The 18,683-nt window shown below is 32.8% G+C and overlaps 1 protein-coding gene across 1 annotated transcript; it reads right to left on the bottom strand.

The window, feature by feature from the left end:
• Positions 1 to 3,435: 3,435 nt before the first annotated feature.
• Positions 3,436 to 13,215, bottom strand: LOC149483440 (uncharacterized). The gene is made up of 8 exons (XM_089702475.1): positions 13,043 to 13,215; positions 11,350 to 11,520; positions 9,869 to 9,958; positions 7,551 to 7,751; positions 5,535 to 5,804; positions 5,104 to 5,446; positions 4,766 to 5,022; positions 3,436 to 4,319 (listed from the first exon to the last, which is right to left on the bottom strand). The coding sequence occupies exons 2-8, from the start codon at positions 11,497 to 11,499 to the stop codon at positions 3,984 to 3,986; spliced, it is 1,647 nt and encodes a 548-aa protein (XP_089558601.1). The 5' UTR covers positions 11,500 to 11,520; positions 13,043 to 13,215; the 3' UTR covers positions 3,436 to 3,983.
• Positions 13,216 to 18,683: the final 5,468 nt, after the last annotated feature.

The raw sequence follows: 18,683 nt of genomic DNA, 5'->3' as shown, positions 1-18,683 counted from the left end.
TGTATACATGCACGGAAATATAGATGAGTACATGTAAGTTACCTACACCAATTAAAACTCAAGATCGGCTGCACAGATATAAATGATGTTTGGTTAGTTGGATTCGTTCTTGCTGGGATCAGGATGTTAACTGATAATATTTAGAATTTTATAAAACTTTTCTTGATTTGTGAGTGGTTAACATTTTCGGAAAAATCTATAAAATTTTGAATTTAATTCGGAATTATATACAGTACCTAATTACAATTAAGATACTTATATCACCTACACCACACATAGTAAAATCATTGACTACAGACTATAATTATTATTTATTAACTAGAAAGATATAACTATATATTTTGTACCTATTTTCACATAGTGCCTGCAAAAGCTTGTTCTTTATCTTGGTAAAAGTTTGAAATAAATCTATAATTAAGTAGAGCTATTTGCAACAATTAAAACATATTTTTAACCGACTGCGAAAAGAGGGTTATACTTTTCGAGTGTATGTAATATAGCCCAAACCGCACGACCAATTTTGACTTTGGATTTGCCGTTGTAAACATCAAAATATTGTGAGTAGTGATTAGGCCTCATAAATTAATAGTGTGGCTATTTGTTTTCATATTAAAATAAAAATTATTATTAAAAAGTCATCATGATAGCTTTTTTTTTAATTTAAAACGTACTTAGAGTACGTTTTTGGAGACAAGTCTATGTGATTGATTTTGTAATAAAATTATCTAACCTTTGATTTGATTTCAATTAGTCAGCAGATCGGTGGAGTGAGTAACCATACACTAAAATTAGAAGGTAATCTACCTAGGCATAAAATGTTTTAAAAACTATCAGCTGAAATAAATTTTGGTTTGGTTATCAAAATAATGAAAGTGATGATAAAGTCATGAGCAGTTTTTGATAGGCAAGTAATCGTGGGCATATTTGTTTGTTAATTAATATTTCATTAAAAGTACGTCTCATCTGGTTTTCAGATGGATGAAGGTTCCCCTTAATACGGATCTCCTACTATTAAAGCCAAATTAAAGCATTTATGCCTATAAAGCAGTATGCTTTGAATGATGAAAGTTTTGTTGGATAGTAATATTGCGCCACCTTTATTTAGATTTTATTTTTTTTTATTTTTATTTTATTTGCAACACAAACACATATAACAATAATATAGGTACAATAGTTATTTCACTTTAAACCTTAATGACTAATTGTTATTGCAATAACATGTGTTGACTACTAGACTATAAAATATTACAATCGCTTACACATAAATATAAGGAGTTATCAATATACTAACTTATAGATAACAGATAATTTAAAAAAGGGAAATGGTATAAAAACTACAAGAGACAAATTTCTAATCTATTGAAGGACTTGCGACAGCAAAGTAAGGTTTTCAAATAGGCATTTCCGAAATCTAATAGATTTACTCCCGATAATGTCAAGATCTGGTATTATCTCACACAACTTATTGTAATTTGTACAGATTCTGTTTAGAGTGCTATAATATGCTCTTTGGGTGCGGTGGACTGGTAATGTGAAAGTTCGATTATTTCGATTACTTCTAAGTGGTATATGAAAGGAAATTTGGGACAGAGCTGCAGTGAACAGTTGGCCACATATAATTTTATTTAGAAATATTAATTCGAATATTTTTCGGCGATCTGACAGTTTTACTTGTTTAAAATAAGATAATCTTTCCTCATAAGTATGAAGCGTTTTGTTTAGATGAAACCGATATGAAAGTATTCTCATAAATTTGATTTGAATTTTTTCTATATTTTTTATATGAATCAAATAAAAGGGGGACCAAATCATACTTGCATATTCCAATTTGCTACGAAGTTAAAAAGACAAATATAAGATTTAGGATTCCGGAAACCCTTACATGAACGTAAAATAAACCCTAGTAATCTGTTACATGATTTATAAATATGTGTATAATGGTCCAAAAATGAGAGTTTGCTATCAAGGATAATTCCTAAATCACGTACGTTTGACTTCCATATCAGATTTTTAGCATTTATAGAGTAATTATATTTTATTTTTACCGTCGTACTACCAAATTCCATAACATAGCATTTGTGTCACACCAATCTTTTAATTTATTCAAATCATTTTGCAGTTCAATGCAGTCATTTATAGTAAAAAATTTTCTAAATATTTTTAAATCATCAGCATAAAGTAAACAATTTGATGATAAATTATTGCACAAATCATTTATAAAAATCACAAATAATAAAGGGCCCAGATTTGAGCCCTGAGGAACACCCGATAGTACAGATATAGAACGAGAATAACTTCCAAGTATTCTTACTATCTGAGATCTATTTAATATATATGAAGAGAGCCAGCGCAGCAAATTACCGCGGATTCCCTCGCAGAATAGTTTACCAAGTAGTCGCCTATGATTAACCTTATCGAAGGCTTTCCTGAAGTCTGTATATATAGAATAGACTTGTACTTGACTATTTAACGCCCCATGAATAAAATTTGTATATTCTAAAAGATTCGTCGTTGTAGATTTTTGTTTCACAAAGCCGTGTTGTTTCGTGCTAATAGACGGTTTAATAAAAAAGAATAAATGATCATACACTAAAGCCTCTAATATTTTTGAAAAACATGAAAAACATGAAAGAATGCTAATTGGTCTATAATTTTCACAGCAAGTTACATCACCATTCTTGTGCACAGGTACTACGTGAGCAGTTTTCCAGATAGTCGGAAATTTACCTTGATTTATTGAGAGGTTATAAATAATGTAAAGAGGTTCAACAAGACCTTGCATGCACTCCTTTATAAATAAAGGGGATATGCGGTCAGGGCCTGGACCCTTATTAATATCAACATTTTTAAGATGTTGTTTTATGCTTAGTTTATCTATTTGAATATCGTGCAATGTAAAATTAGACCTATCGACACTATCAACTTCTAATATGTGATTATCTGATGAGTCTTTTTCCCAGACAGATGAAAAGAACTCTGCGAACATATTACTTATTTCAATATCTGTATGTGCTGAACGATTACCCAGAGTAAGCGTGGGAGGAACGGACGAAGCGCGTTTTTTGTTTTTAATGTAAGACCAAAAAAGTTTTGTAGATTGGGGTAAAGATTCTTCTATTGATTTCTTATAGTTACGTTCACACGTTCTGATAAGGCGTTTTGCTCGCTTGCGTAAAAGAGAAAAAGTATCATAGTCCCGTGGATTACCGAATATTCTAAATTTTGTGTGATATTTTTCTTTTTCTCTCAGACATTTCTTCGATTAATTTTGAAACCGTTTCTACGGTATATAATATATTCTATAGCTCGTAGTTTTTTTAATGATTGCTATTTGTAGGTAGATTCGGTTAGATTACACAGTTACTGCAAAAAATAGGCACATTTCCATAAACATAATAATTACCTCAAAATGATAAAGGTTGAATAAAACAAGAATTTTTAATAATTATATTTTATTGAAAATAAAACAAGTAGGAACATATCACGAAAATTAAAAAAGATTTAGGAAAATATTTCAAATTCTGCGTTAAATCTATAGTCTTTTACTACTCTCTCCGGTTTGATCGTCAGAAAAGTATTTATAAATGTAGATAAGTAATAAAATAATTAAATACTGATTTACAAGTCATAACATAGTACTACGTAAGAAATAACATATTTATTGCTCAAAATAAAAAAAATCCTGTTCATTATTTTGTATCAAGGTGGTTAACGTTAGCCTCCGAAGACTAAGCATCACAAGCGATTGCGGAGTATGGGCTTTAGATGTGAGCAGCTCATGTATCCATTGAAGCGTTGCAACCGAAATATCAGTGTCAATGATGTAATTATGTTGACCTTCCATCGGTTGCAAACTCGTGACCAAATCGAATAGTTTGACGGAACCTATGTCTCGCCAGGTAGGTTTTTTTGGTATGACAATACAATCAGATGAAGACGTCTCATCGTACGTATTGCAATACCATTCGCATCTCGTGGTGGTCTTAAGGCATTGGGTGGAATGTGAGCTCGGTCTGTGAGTGTGCGAAGAGCAGGTTGAGTTGCGAGTCCAGACCTACGTTGTAGACCTTCACGAGTTTAGCGACGCTTTGTCCTGGGTCCTTGCGTACCAGAGCTACACCAGACACTTTCATCAAGTGAACTTCGGAGTCGACTGACCCACCGCCAGTGGTTGCCAATTTCACATGGCATGTAACGTCCACTTGGATGTACTTCTCCACTGCCTTTCCACGCTGCCCTGGTACGTCTACATATACAGTCTTTTCTTCCATTTGAGGCAGATCGGCACGGAACACGATTGCTTCACCCAGCAAGAGACCCTGAAAAAAAATTACAATTACATACCGAAAATATTATGAAAATAAAAATAGTTTTACTCTAAATAAATCAGTCATTAATCTTAGTTCAATTGTTATATAGTTAATGTGCTTTCAAGATATTAATATCTAAACGGTCAGAGACCGCAATTATCAACTATTTACTTCCCTTCTCAATAAACAATTTACTGTAGGAAAAAAGTCTATGCTCATAATACTAATAAATAACAGAAATTATCACTTCATAATAAAAGCAATATATCTGCGATTTATTATAGAAAGTTCTAGAACGTTTTATCAAATTATGTCGATAGGTACATACTATATTCGACCTATCCATAAATCTTTACGAGTAAACATTAGAGAATCCGTTCTATGCGCCTGTCTATTAGCGCGATCTAAAATTGGCTTGGCGAGTTTCCAAATACAAACATCAACATAATACTTACCCCGTTTCCTGTAATTGTGAATTTCATGTTGGGATGAATAGCTCGCGGCTCCATTCCAAGTCCTTCGGGATGAGAGTCAGACCAGAAGTAGTTGTCGGGAGCATTGAGCGAGTCAGGCTTGAAGGTGATGCGTTTTCCATATCCCAAGCCAATGGACTGCAGCAATAAACTGCGTCCTTCGAATAGATGACGACGGCTGTGAGCTGGACGCACACGGTAATGGAATCCAGGGACAATGCGGGGATCGATGTATGTTCCTATGAAAAGATTCAGTATGTTAGTTAAATTACTAAAAATATAAGAAAAAAAATTGTGAGGACAAAAAAATCTTCACTAACCAATAACAGGAAGCTCGTATCTTTCAAGTCCGACAACGGTGTATTGGCAGGGAATATCTTTAATATCAGATCCATTGACAGTAATTCTGCGTGATGATGACTTGATGCCGGGTTTAAGTTCGTATCCCTTCTTGAGCTGTTTGATTCCAACAGCAACATTCACCACTCTTGTAACCGCTGCATTTCCACGGCCCTTCTTCAAAATAGCAATCCCAGTAACTGGCACTAATTTTGTAGCACCGTCATTTTCATACCATTCCACTTTGCAAAGTGTGTTGATTTTAACTTTCTTCTCGATAGATCCGTCTTCGAATATTTGTTGATCTATTTCTATTTGGTTTTTCTGTAATGAAATTAGTAAAATGTTAGTTTTGTCATTAAATTAAATGACTTTCATCAATCATCTTTATTTCAACATTTTGTTAACATACCTGTTGCTGAACGACTTCCAAAATTCCCTGAGGTTCGTGGTTAGCGTCATAAATGGTGAATTTGTCCCCAGCTGATACAGCTTCGATCTCAAACACAAAACCTTCAGGGCGTGAGTCGCTCCAGAAGAAATTAGTGTTTTCATTGAGTGTAGAACCTTGCGGTTCAAATGTCAGGCGTCGAGCGAATCCGCGACCAATTGATTGAAGGGTTAAGGCTTTCCCATCAAATAAGTATCTTGGCTTCACTGATAGAGGTTGCGCATCCAAAGCCTGAAATCATCCGGTACATGATTTATACGTGGAAAAAATTAACATTTAAATGGGACAAATAAGAATAAAATAATATGAAATCAATTGATGTTATCTTTAAAATAATAAAAAATAATAATCTACAAAAAAATCTATTTAGAAACAAACTAGGTAGTTACTTCGAATTTAAATATAAAATAAAAAAAAACAACAAAGAGATTAATATATCGATATTTTTATATAGATAGACCGACAGTTCAAATTTAAATTACTCCCATGAAATGATATTCTCAAGCATTTTGAAAAGTATGTAATGAAAACAGTTAACACAATGATTCATATTTTGCAATGTAAATTACGGGGACATAAATAATAAACAATGGCATGAAGCCCTTATGAATGATACTTATGGTTTACCTAGATGCCATACATGCTGTCAGCCAGAATTTCATAACGACCTGTCGGGTCTCAGCCAGCGTTCTTGAAGATTGTATTGTCGCCTCTCTGGGCGTTGTTCTGAAAAACTGGACGATCCACAAACCATCGCCTACAACGGCACACAACCAGTGGCAAAACATCGCAAGTTAACAGTGTTGGTCGTTGATGATATTTCCATTCTGTAAATTTCAGCAACGGACACTGCCACTCACTCTAACAACCCTCTAACCTAATTGCCCAAAATCTGAACCGCTGAAATCGGCTAGCTAACACCAAAAGTTGAACTCAAACGAAAATAGTATTATTAATTAATAAAAGTCATCTACACAGCATCTTGTAACATTTGTGTAAGGTTGCCATTTGTAACATACAATCTGGGATATATATTTACAAATATGTAACATTATTTATGTTGCAAATTGTACAATTATTCTTTCTAAAAGCACATTTATATTGTTTAATAATAAAAGAGAATGAACAGGATTACATTTAGCACATCAAATTATGATATTATGACAACCTTACAATGGATAATGATTTAAAAAACACATCCTATTATAAGAATTTAAAATGTAAGAAATGCATATTTGCGATTATATCGAATGAACCTTATCGAAAATTCAAGCAACTTGCTTAGTGATCGGTCAATATGAAAATCTTTTGTTTTATTCAGATGTTTTTTATCTATATTTTATTCTAATATTTCAAGAATTTTCGTTAAGTTCATAAACATTTTTGTAAGATCCAGCGTATAGACTCACCGTCCCTGGTTCTGCAAAAAATTATTCTTGCAAAAATGTTCAGTTTAATCGCAAATAAAATTAAGTTATGCCATTTTATTAATATTAAATTATTATCAGAAGTAACTGTATTATATCATACGAATATGTCCCGAACAGAACAATAAGATATCATGCTGCAAGATAGCCGTTTCATAACATTGTCTGAGCTCAACTTTCTATTTCCTTATGTAGCCGTTTCTTTCGCAGTTCAGTAAAATTTTGCCCAAATCGAATATGGATCTTCAAAGTTTTTCTCTTTTTTTCGAAACATCAAGAGTGATGATAACAAAAGCTTCGAATCTTAAAACTATCGAATCGATGCGACCATGTTTAAGCACAATCAACGTTTTTGAGGAATAGTGGCAGCTATTGTTTGTTAATTTACAATGTTTACAAAAACATACTGAAATATCGAAGATTGCTTCTATTACGTATTAATTTCAAGCAATCATCGACACTTCTGCATATTAATTTCACACTGCACTATTCCTCAAGTTGCGACAAAGATGAATGTGTCGAAAATTTTAGATTGGATTACTCGTCTCACCTGCATGGGTCTAATTTTGTATCTGAAGCCTGTTCGGACTCGGGGGTCGATGTAAACTCCGATGACTGGCATTTGGTGAAGAGCCGGCTTGGGGACGCGGTACACTGCAGGAATGTCTCCGAGGGCCCCAGCATCAAGGATAGCTTCCTTATCGTAGGCATTCTCGGCCCAATAGCTCTTGCGTTGTACTTCACGATGATCCTAAAATATTTCACGCACTTAGATTTGATTCTCTTATACATTTACTTCGTAGGTACCTACCTGAACGTATTCTAAAAAGCAGTCGCAATCATGACAATTACATTCGAAGCATGGCATAGCCGTTTCCAGCATTGCTAATATTAATTAACTATATTAATTAATTTAGTAAACAATGACTGTCTAGCTAGCCGCTCGAATGCAAAGTAAGGGATGCCAATTATACATAATATTAGTTCTGAAAATTGGCGCCATACTCTTGTCTTCATTGTTGGCATCCTAGATGCATGCGACGCAAAGCTAAGAATAAGTTGTAAAATTGATCGTCATTATGCATGCGTTACGGACAAATAATGTATTTACGATCACGTAAGCAATTGAAACATGTTCCTGAAAAAATAACCTATTAGAATAATAACAGTTTCATTGTCCTCATCTGAAGGCAATTGAAGCTCTAACAAGGCACACAAAACAAATTGATTTGTGAACAATGATACGTCGAGGACAAAGTCCACAGTGCGGCGGAGATTGAAGATTTATTGATATTTTTCTGCACACTATTTCTGTAACATCGTGTAAACTTCAGACGGCACTGTATACGTAATAATATGTTAATTATATAATAAAGCCACAGGAACGTGTTTCAATTTCCATATCCTATATTTATGTACCTATATTCAAATTTATCACTACAATTTAACAAAAATATCTCGTTCAATTTTGTATTTGAAATATTTCTCAAAGCATTAGACATAAAAGAGCAACCGAGCCTGTTTTGTATTCAAGATTACGTAAACTTTTTTGCAGCTGTAGAAACCGGGTCGAATATAAATTTCAGAATACTTTAGCAAAGGCAAATCATGTGCTTCTACGTGAAAACCCTCAATAGCGAAATAAAATATCGTTTCAGTTCGGAAATCAGACCCGAGAAACCTTGCTATTTATAATTAATGTTATTGACCTCTCTCGTGAATTAATAGCGTTTGATGAAGCGCAATAAAAGCAACAATACGTAGGCGTGAAAAGTTCTGTCTAGATAAAAATAAATGGAGATGTTATTATCTTTCTGCAGTGTTTAAATAGTCGTGGGTGGTTGTCAGACGATACAAAAATAAGGGAAGGTGTGTCCCCACTCTACTTGATTGCCTCATTAATTGATGATCTATAGACTAAGTATACTTAGGTATTGCATTATACAGCAAAGGCGTGGCAAACGCCAGGAAAATTGAAAGTGCTATTGAATAGATTTTAAATAGCTAAATGAAATGTAATACTCAGAGATATTTAATTAGATTGGCTGGCACGTCATTGACGCAATCCCATAAGATTTTATTTTCTTCAGCCAAATAGTGTTCAACGCGTTAGAATGTAGGTGTGCTTGACGGATGTAAAAGATTATCTTGGTATGTGATGAGTAATTTTTTATCTCTCTAAACATTTTACAATGAGGTTTAAAGGTACAAGAAAATGTAATATGTGTAAATATATGACTAAATAAAAATAATTGCAGACTATTAGGTAATAATTTAAAACCATTTAACGTTAACTGTAATATTTTTCTTTCTTAATAATGAATATCATTTTCTCGTTCTCCTAACAGGAAAACTAAAAATCTACATGAATACACTATGTCTGAAATAGCATTGAGTAAAATTTCCATAACACTGCAGTCTTTATTTATAAAATAACATTGCTTAACTTGTACACGTAACCCTTTCCTGTCATTGTTCAGATGCATTCAATAGAATATAGAAATTATCATATTTCATTGATGTATCTAAGCACAGATACTTATTAACAGATTAAAAGTAGGTGTACCTATTGCGCGATGATTTCAAAATATGTATAATTTTGAGAGTAAAGAAAAAGATCTTAATAAATTGAACGAATAATTTATCTGATACATCTTATGTACCTATTAATATTTGTTAACCCAATGTTATAAAATTTTCGGGCGATCCTCTAAAAGTCAGTCGCCAACTTTTCCTCCGTGTTACACCAAGAAATTTAAATGTAATTGTTATTCCTTATATGGTCCCCATTTTCCTTGTATTGGATTGAATATTAATACTTATATGAAAAATATATATTCGTAACAAAAGATATTTATGTATACTTACAGGTATTTCCAACTCAGGGAAAGCCTCCTCTCCATCGCTTTCATAGTCACTTGGGATTGGAATCAATGATTTCGGTGTTACATCTGGTTCCTATAACAAAATAATTATATCTTAACACTTATTCACTAAGTTAATATAATTATTAATTTTATACAATCATTTTATAGAAATAAATTTTCTAAATTTTAATATCAAATACGTCAGAAATAACAAGATTATTCTTCTATGATCTTATTAATTGTTGTTATTGCTACATGCTGATAAGGTATTTTTAACAAAAATTGAACTTTTATTAAGTCTCCGTGTCTATATTTAGCTTAAAGATAATAACAGTTTTATATTATAACCTAAACGCGAACGAAATCTTTTCATAGTCTATTATAAAATAGACTCGAACGTGACCTTTCTAAGCCTTGATACCCAGCGGCTATACAGTTTATCGACACTGTGATAGCGAAATAAGGACATTATAGGCATAGCCCTTGACTTGCACTGAACTTTGCTTCGATATTAATATAATGACCGCAAAAATATGTCTTTTAATATTTTGCTCGTTCAAACTTTTTATTCATGCAAAGTGCCTGGAGGGCACGAGGCCTCAGACAAGGCCAGACTGACCTTATTTTATTTTATACACTCTTATATAATGGAATGATCACGTCATTTTGTAAATCAAAACTTCCTTTAACTCTCCTTGCGTGATAATCTGCACAAATTTTTAATGAGACGAATCGAAGTTTGATTGTATTATTTTCTTTTACCGCATTACGGAAATTCTATTTCATATATCACCATCATCGGAAGGTCAATTTATAAAAATTCGTTTCCGCGATTGAGTGTAACATAACTCAAGAAAGAGGAACTAAAAGTTTTATATTTAAAGCAAATAATACCTAACACGAGGTAAACGTGATTATCTTAGCTATAAAAATGTGAGTCCCCTCATTATTTCCTTTTCTTTCAGGGTTACATTTTCCACTATAGGCATGTGGAGTTATGAATTAGGTATTTAAAGTGAGCAGATTGATGTTTATTTATTTTGATTCTTTATTTATTTTGGAACTAATAATTAGTTGACGGTAGTTAATATTAAATTGATAGCATTATAAATAGATATGAAAATCATTAACATCCTTATCTTACTTTTTAGGTAACTAAGTGTTACAAGGCCAAATCTTTATGGGTACCTATGCACACGCATATATGAATACCTAACAGCTCCTACTCCTAAATCCTAATTAGGTAAGTAGGTACATTAAGAGAAAAAACATATTCAACAATAATTATTTCTTTGTTAGTAATGGCATTAACTCAAAAAATACCGAACCGGTTTAGAAAATTATTTTTTTCAAACATCAAAATAAACAACATCAACTAAAAACTTTTCTCGTTCCAAACGATATGAACGGAGCGGAGCTTGAACGCGTTCTAAGCATATACTATATCAAAAATGCCTAATGTAAGAAGTCGTTATTCCTTACCTGAGCAGGAGGTAAACTTTCAACCAAAGCGGGTTCCTCATCAAGGGCCGTGGAGGTCCCGGCAAGACGCGCGCGAGTTAGGTTCCACAGGCGACGCAGCGCGTAAGGAGTCTCCTCGACTTGCATCTCCATTGCTGGGCTTGACATCATCTTGTTCGGATATTTGGTTCACTGTTAAATAAATAGCAATGTAAACTGTTGCCTTTTTTATCTGTCCAGAGACAGACTATAAAAAAGTTGATTTTGGATTCGATGTTGTAATATTGTACAAGGTGAAAGGTAAGACATTTGAAAAATTTAAACAGGAGCTTCTACTCATGAAACTGAACAACTTTTGTTCTACAACTTTGCTGAATTCGTAGAAAAAAATTTGGACTTTGTATGGAAATCTGTCAGCTGATTAGCGAAGTTTCCTTACAAGGTCCAATTTTTTTTTTACGAATTCAGCAAAGTTCTGTCTAAATTTTTCAAACGTCTTACCTTTCACCTTGTATATCTATTACAAAAAACAGTAGGTATTGATAAACTATTTTTTCCTTTAGAAATATTAAAAAAATATTTCTCATTTTCCTGTATAACTTGTAAGTTGTATACATAGCCTATATTTTTTAGAATGCTATATCTCCATTTTATAAAAAAATCCTCATATAGCTGGAACTAGATTGTTATTTAGAGACATGGATAATAGACAATTAAACGCTTATCAACTTACGTAGATATTGATTGAAATACGGAAGCTAAAACTAGAGCTTTTGATTATCTATCTATTGAGATAGCTAGCACAAATTTACATTTCGTAATATTTTTAGCGTTCTTGTATGTAGGTCAGTGGGTTTTAGTAGATTTCATATCGACGAAAGATAACTGTACTTTGGGATATTTTAAAGAGCAAATAAAGTACTAGTAGATATATACCTATATTTAACATGTAGGTATGTTAAAATTATTTGAAAAAAAATAAAATTCAAAACAATGATTTATTAAATAAATTAATAAAGCTTATAAAAAAAAAAACAAAAAAATAATTTTTGAATACTTACTTATATTATAAAATTTAAAAATCCATTAGGTACCTAACTAGTTAACTACTATAACTTTCCGTAAACCATGACAGTAAAGTAAGTGTACGGAATGTACCAAAAAGACGACAAATCCGTCCTTTTAAAAGTACCACGATGTTACCTTGAAAAAAGCAGGTATATTTCTTTCGCTGAATACAATACCAAAAAGGGACAATCAAAGAAAGGCAAACTAAACCTGTTTAACAGATAAGCAGTTTGTCATTGTGAACTTATCATAAATAAATAATAATATACAAAATTAAAATAAACAATCCTTGATAATTTTTATCCTTAAATTGGGAATGGTGTCACTAAAGAGGAAAATAAAATATCCGATACAAGCTTATAAAATCAATTACATCGTTTATTCCATACATATGCAAACCAAAAATACTATAAGTATACAATTAAGTAACTATGTATGAATTAGTGGAAAGTGATTAAGATGCTAGCTACTGAGAGAGAAAGCGCTCGCCGATACAGTTATGTCGGCCATTTGCTGCACTAGCCACTATCCATGTCTATAAACAGTCCATATGTTACTAGAATTTTCTTGGATATTTTTTTGGTTCATCCTATAATATTTAGTGCCCATATTTACTCCATTCATTCCCATATAAATTCGAACTTACCTAAAATTTATTAAAAAAATTTGGCGACTGGTTCGAGACCTCGACGAGACGATTACTGATGTGAAGATATAGAATTTTTTTTTTATATCACTGCAACGAACGTTTCACACGTTGAAATTCAGCAAACGTATCGAAGCGCAACTCAAACTCGACTGAGGGTTAATGCAACGTCGAAGGTATTTTAAACTTGAGTAATCGGTCCTCCCCAAGCACATGCTAAGTGTAACAAGGACGGGGTTATAGATGTGACAGAGATGGCGACAATCCCACGCGCGGGCAGCGTGCTCCGCTCAGACAAACACACACACAAACACGGAGTTACGCATGCGTCCAAGCTATTGATAGGACTCAAAACGTCGAGGTCGACGTCACTGGCCTCCTTTCAGTGCGAAGTTCAGTCGAGGGTGTTATATGGACGTAAAATTCAGTGACACCTTATTTACTAAGCAATTTGCAGGAAATCGTGAAACATGCCTTCACTTCAATCTGGTATCTTTCCATGCAAATAATACTAGATGATTGTTTTCGGGTATGATTAAACAGCTTTTGGGGTCATTGTCTGAGTGACATTTTGAATATTGTTTACGCAAACTTTTACTTTTGGAATTTTTTAACTTCTAGATGAAAATTAGGTATCTTTATCCTAATTAACGTCTATTCCAACTTCAACATCATAATAATAATTATGTCACTATCATATTATTATTTAAATTTTATTTTTAAATAAGTTAAAATGTTGTTTATTAAACCTGCTGTATAAAGAAAATGTATTTTGATGCAATGATGCCGAGGCAAATCTAAAATAAGCTTTTCCGCAAACCAAATCTAAATGCCAGCATGCTGATGAAAATTACTAAAATAAACTTTATCGAGTATCGCATCTTTTCAGGAATGCAAGGTATAACAAAATCTCGATTAACAACTTGACACTCGTGTAAAATTCAATATTTAATTAAAATCATCCAAAAGAACCGAACACAATAGATAAATAACATTGACAATCCATCATCAAAAATTATATATTTTCCTGAAATTATTAATACATAATATGTATATGATTTTTACCCTATGCCTTGGAATTAAAAGGATGGGATAGATTAATTCAGAATTATTATCCTTGTTATTTTCCGTAAGACAGATCACAAGCATGCTTCGATTTCGATTATTAAACGAATTTACCAAAGAATAGAGTCGAAAAATGATTAAACCTAATGTGTAATGATGCTTCCATCATGATTCATGAATATTTCTTAAAACACTATCTATTGGCTATTTTAATGTGAAACAGAAAGCAGATTTGGGGTAACGGAAATTCTATCCTACTTCTGTACAAGGTACCTACTAGGGCTTAAATTGAATTATTGATTGGTAAAGTCAAAAATAGAGCTTTTCTTTAAATTAACAAGGAGTTATAATTAGTACCTACCTACAATTAAACAACTGTTTCTGTTGATCTTTGAAACTTTTCTCTGAATCACTTATATCTACCAGTGATCCCATCACTGGTAGATATAAGTGATACATTTAATTTTACTGGGACCTAAAATGTTGAAATATCAGTCGTTTATCAAATCCTTGATGATCTCAAATTATTGCAATGTGTCTAAGCTAGGTCTAGGTATAAGCTAAGTCATCAATTAAGTGACGTTATGTAGACATTTATTTTTTTTACATAGAACAACTGCTTTCAAGTAGATATAGGCGCATGAACTCGACAAAATTTCCGCATTTAGTAGGTTTCAATCTAGTTAAGATAAGCGTGTCTGTGTTATCATTATAGTAGAGCCATTTTAATAGGCAACATTTGACAGTTCAACAAAATTCAACAACGTAACCTAGTAACGACGTCATTGAATAACATGATATTTCGTTTTGTTAGAACTGCACATTTGCTTAACTTTTTTCAATTACGATTAGGTATTTATAATAATAATGACCGATACAAGTAATTTTAGGATTTGATTTTACTGATAAACCATTCTAAACATAATAAACAATTTATGATTTAAAGAACTGACGTCGCTACAATTTTGTGTCAATAAACCTTTTTTCTTTTTAAATACCAGAGACGTTACTCTAAAAATCGAAATCTGACATCTAGAATCGAATGCATTGATTACTTGGGAATAAAAATAAAAAAAATGATCATAAATTATTGACATGTGTTTCAAGTTCGATTGACAAATGTTTCAAGTCCGTATCGATTAATTCACTTTAATCGATGTTTTTAAGCAGGTTACCACCCTATGAAGATAAAATTGATAGACGTCAAATGTTGCCTATTAAATTGGCTCGACAATAAAATGTGAGGATTTTATTATACTTATACGGAAAGCAGTGAACATGTTTACTTTTGCATTTAGATTAAACGTAGGTACTATTATCCATATAACTATAAGAATATAGGTAAGAATTAAAATAACTTTTGAAAATTTTTCCTAATCAGGAATAAGGTACAAAAGGCATTCATTTGCTTTTTTGTATTTTTTTTTATTCCGTTAACTTTATTAGGCCTACAACGTAGTCAATATTCTATTACGCTGACCAAGTGCTACTTTTCATATTTACTATAATTATAATCAGATGCAATTAACTAATTAGTAAACTATTCATACTTAGGTACTATATTATTATTTCGTTAGCCGTTAGTAGTTGAATCTAGAAAATTCCACGGTTTTTTAATGAGGACCTATCATTAAAAAATAAATTCAATTTATCGCCTTAATTGAAACATCTCGTTAATTTTTAACTTTTAAAAAACACGTTAAATAAAACCAATTATTACTTATTGCTCACGTCATTATGCAAATATACTTATTATTTCTTAGAAAGAGTTTTGAGTGATCAACTTACAATGAATGCTTGTTAAATCAGAGCATACCATTATAGTTATACGACACTTGAAACGGAAATAGCCCTGTTCTAAGAACTGATTGTTTTATAAACGCATGTCTGCCTGGAAACGTAATCTATTCACATTTTACATGACATTTGCAATTAAAAGAATTCTCATTTTTAAAGTGTAGGTACATTTATTTTATTTTATTTATTTGGTCAACCAACATTTGTTTACAATGATTCTTAAATATAAATTTTACATAACATATAGTTCTTGCGATAAAGTAACAAATAATTAGAGGTTGACACAGCATGCGCCAATTATACAGAGTTAGTTCTTAAAAGTAGGATACTTGTTATTGTTAATATTATTAAAAGAATAAGAATTATTTAATTATTTTTATACATAAATGTAGAACTAGTGTTGATGTAGGTACCTATATAAAACATTTTGAGATCTTTGTCACCGTTCTTCCCTCCATAGTCACCGTATTAACTATTAGCGTAGCACAGTACAATAAATATTTAGTGCCATTGTTCTGTAAATAATAGGAAATAAATTAGATTTCTTCCCTTGTTCTTACTGTAATTGTTTAAAATATGATATGGATGTTGGAGTCGAGCGTGCTGCGGTACAAATTGGGCCAGCTCGCGCCAAGGAATTTACCAGTTACCACACTCCCACAGACGATCAGTATGAAATATATACGTGATTCGTTCAGTGAGTGGTGAACCGAAGGCCAGTATTTTTTTTTTTTTACAAAGGGAAAGCCCAGTCAAAGTCAGCTCAGCTCAGACGTTTAAAGCTGGGAAAGCCCAGTCCTCCATTTATTCCCTCATCAACTCTTTCCTTATTAAGGTATGGGACCTTTGAAAGTGGGCAATCCACTTGCAGAAGCGTATGGCCTGCAAATAGACTGAAATGTCCTCTGAAAATGCACAGGTAACCCATCAGTTCCTTTGCCGACTATGCTATAAAAGCACAACATATACATTTATGTGCAGTGTAGGGAAAATTTTATTTTTTTATTTTATTTATTTGGTCAACCAACATTTGTTTACAATGATTCTTAAATATAAATTTTACATAACATATAGTTCTTGCGATAAAGTAACAAATAATTAGAGGTTGACACAGCATGCGCCAATTATACAGAGTTAGTTCTTAAAATATTGTTAATATTATTAAAAGAATAAGAATTATTTAATTAAGGTGATGACAACAATTTAAGGTTTTAATTTTTGTATATCCTTCACTATAGAACGGAGCTTGCTTCACTATAGAGCGGAATTGATTTAAATAATTATGTGGATAACGACGCAGCAAGAAGTTATTTAACCTAAATAAATTTAGTTCAATTTCGCACACTTCGTTTTCATATCGATTCTGAATACAGAGTACTTACGTTATAACTATGTAATCAGAAACGTAAAACAATCACGTACTTGTTTAACGCCTCGCTTACATACTAGACGAGAAAATATTTGAAAGCAATAATAATATGTGCCAACATTCGTGGCAATAAAATTAAAAGATTTAGAAAACCTCGACGTTATTACTCATAATGTAGTTAGTCCGATACAATAAATATTGTAATCAACTTCTTAACAATACTTAGTAACTTATTCAAATACAAGTAACCGGTCAATTTAGTATGGTTAAGTACTGGTATTGTGACTATGAGATTATTACAAATATCCTGTACTGTAGAAAGTTGTTGCTTATATTTTGACTTACTCCGGAAACTAACTCCGAAATGATTATTGATGGATATAATATGGCCACGGCTTACTACATCCTGCGTAACTACTTGTGAGAATCGTAGTATTAATATTATTTGATACTATAGTTTAAGCATGGATATCCTTCAGTTGTTCTAGAATAAATGTTCAATGAACTATAACGGTTGCAGTCCATGAAGGATACTGGATATGCTTAACGATCTCATAAAACTTTTTTTATCCTTTATAGCCGTTATGGTATGGAAAATTCTAGTATGTTTCCATACAATATCGGTTCTGGCAATAAATTATTATAATATTTTTTCCTAGGATAAGGCCGGGACTCCACCAAAGCGGAGACGAGACGAGCGGAGAGGAGATGTTTTTTAAACAACCAATAGAATTGAGTTATTGACACGTCTCCTCTCCGCTCAGCTTCAGTGGAGATCGCTGTGCGGAGATGTGTAATATTTGTATGTCGCGATGGAAGCGGAGATGTGAACTGTGCGCGGACGACGCGCAGTGGAGACGAGAGATGTGAGCGGCGTGCAGTGAGCGATGTCACCCTCCCCCCTCTCGCCCGCTAGCAACCCGCAGAACCCCGCGCGAACCCCGAAACATCTCTTCTCGCACAGCACACAGCACACCGCACACATCTCCGATTTGGTGGAGTCCCGCGAGCTGAAAAACATCTCTTCTCGCACAGCACACAGCACACCGCACACATCTCTGCTTTGGTGGAGTCCCGGCCTAATGGTTGAACACCAACCGGTTCGGAAAGTAACGACATTTTTCCGTAGATATCACCTATAACAAGTAATTAGTGTCATAAATTTAAAACATGCAGAATATAATGCGATATCATTACAGTAGAACTATAAACGTGTGAAATATTTAAAATTGTAAATGTTTGAATATTTATTAGTAGGTACGTATTTTATGACGCCGTGCACCGATGTTTCATTGCATAACTGGAAATTATCCGGTTAGTTTCTCACGTGCAATGTTCGAGACTTCTTAAGTACTTAGGTTCTAGAAAGTTAAACAGGCCACAGCCCACAAGTCTAACTACGTTGCACTT

The sequence above is a fragment of the Colias philodice genome, chromosome 13, assembly GCF_061535455.1.
Source record: "Colias philodice isolate Cphi_HAF_F1 chromosome 13, ilColPhil1 Martin Lab GWU primary, whole genome shotgun sequence".
NCBI lineage: Eukaryota > Metazoa > Arthropoda > Insecta > Lepidoptera > Pieridae > Colias > Colias philodice.
This window is presented reverse-complemented; position numbering and strand designations above follow the sequence as displayed.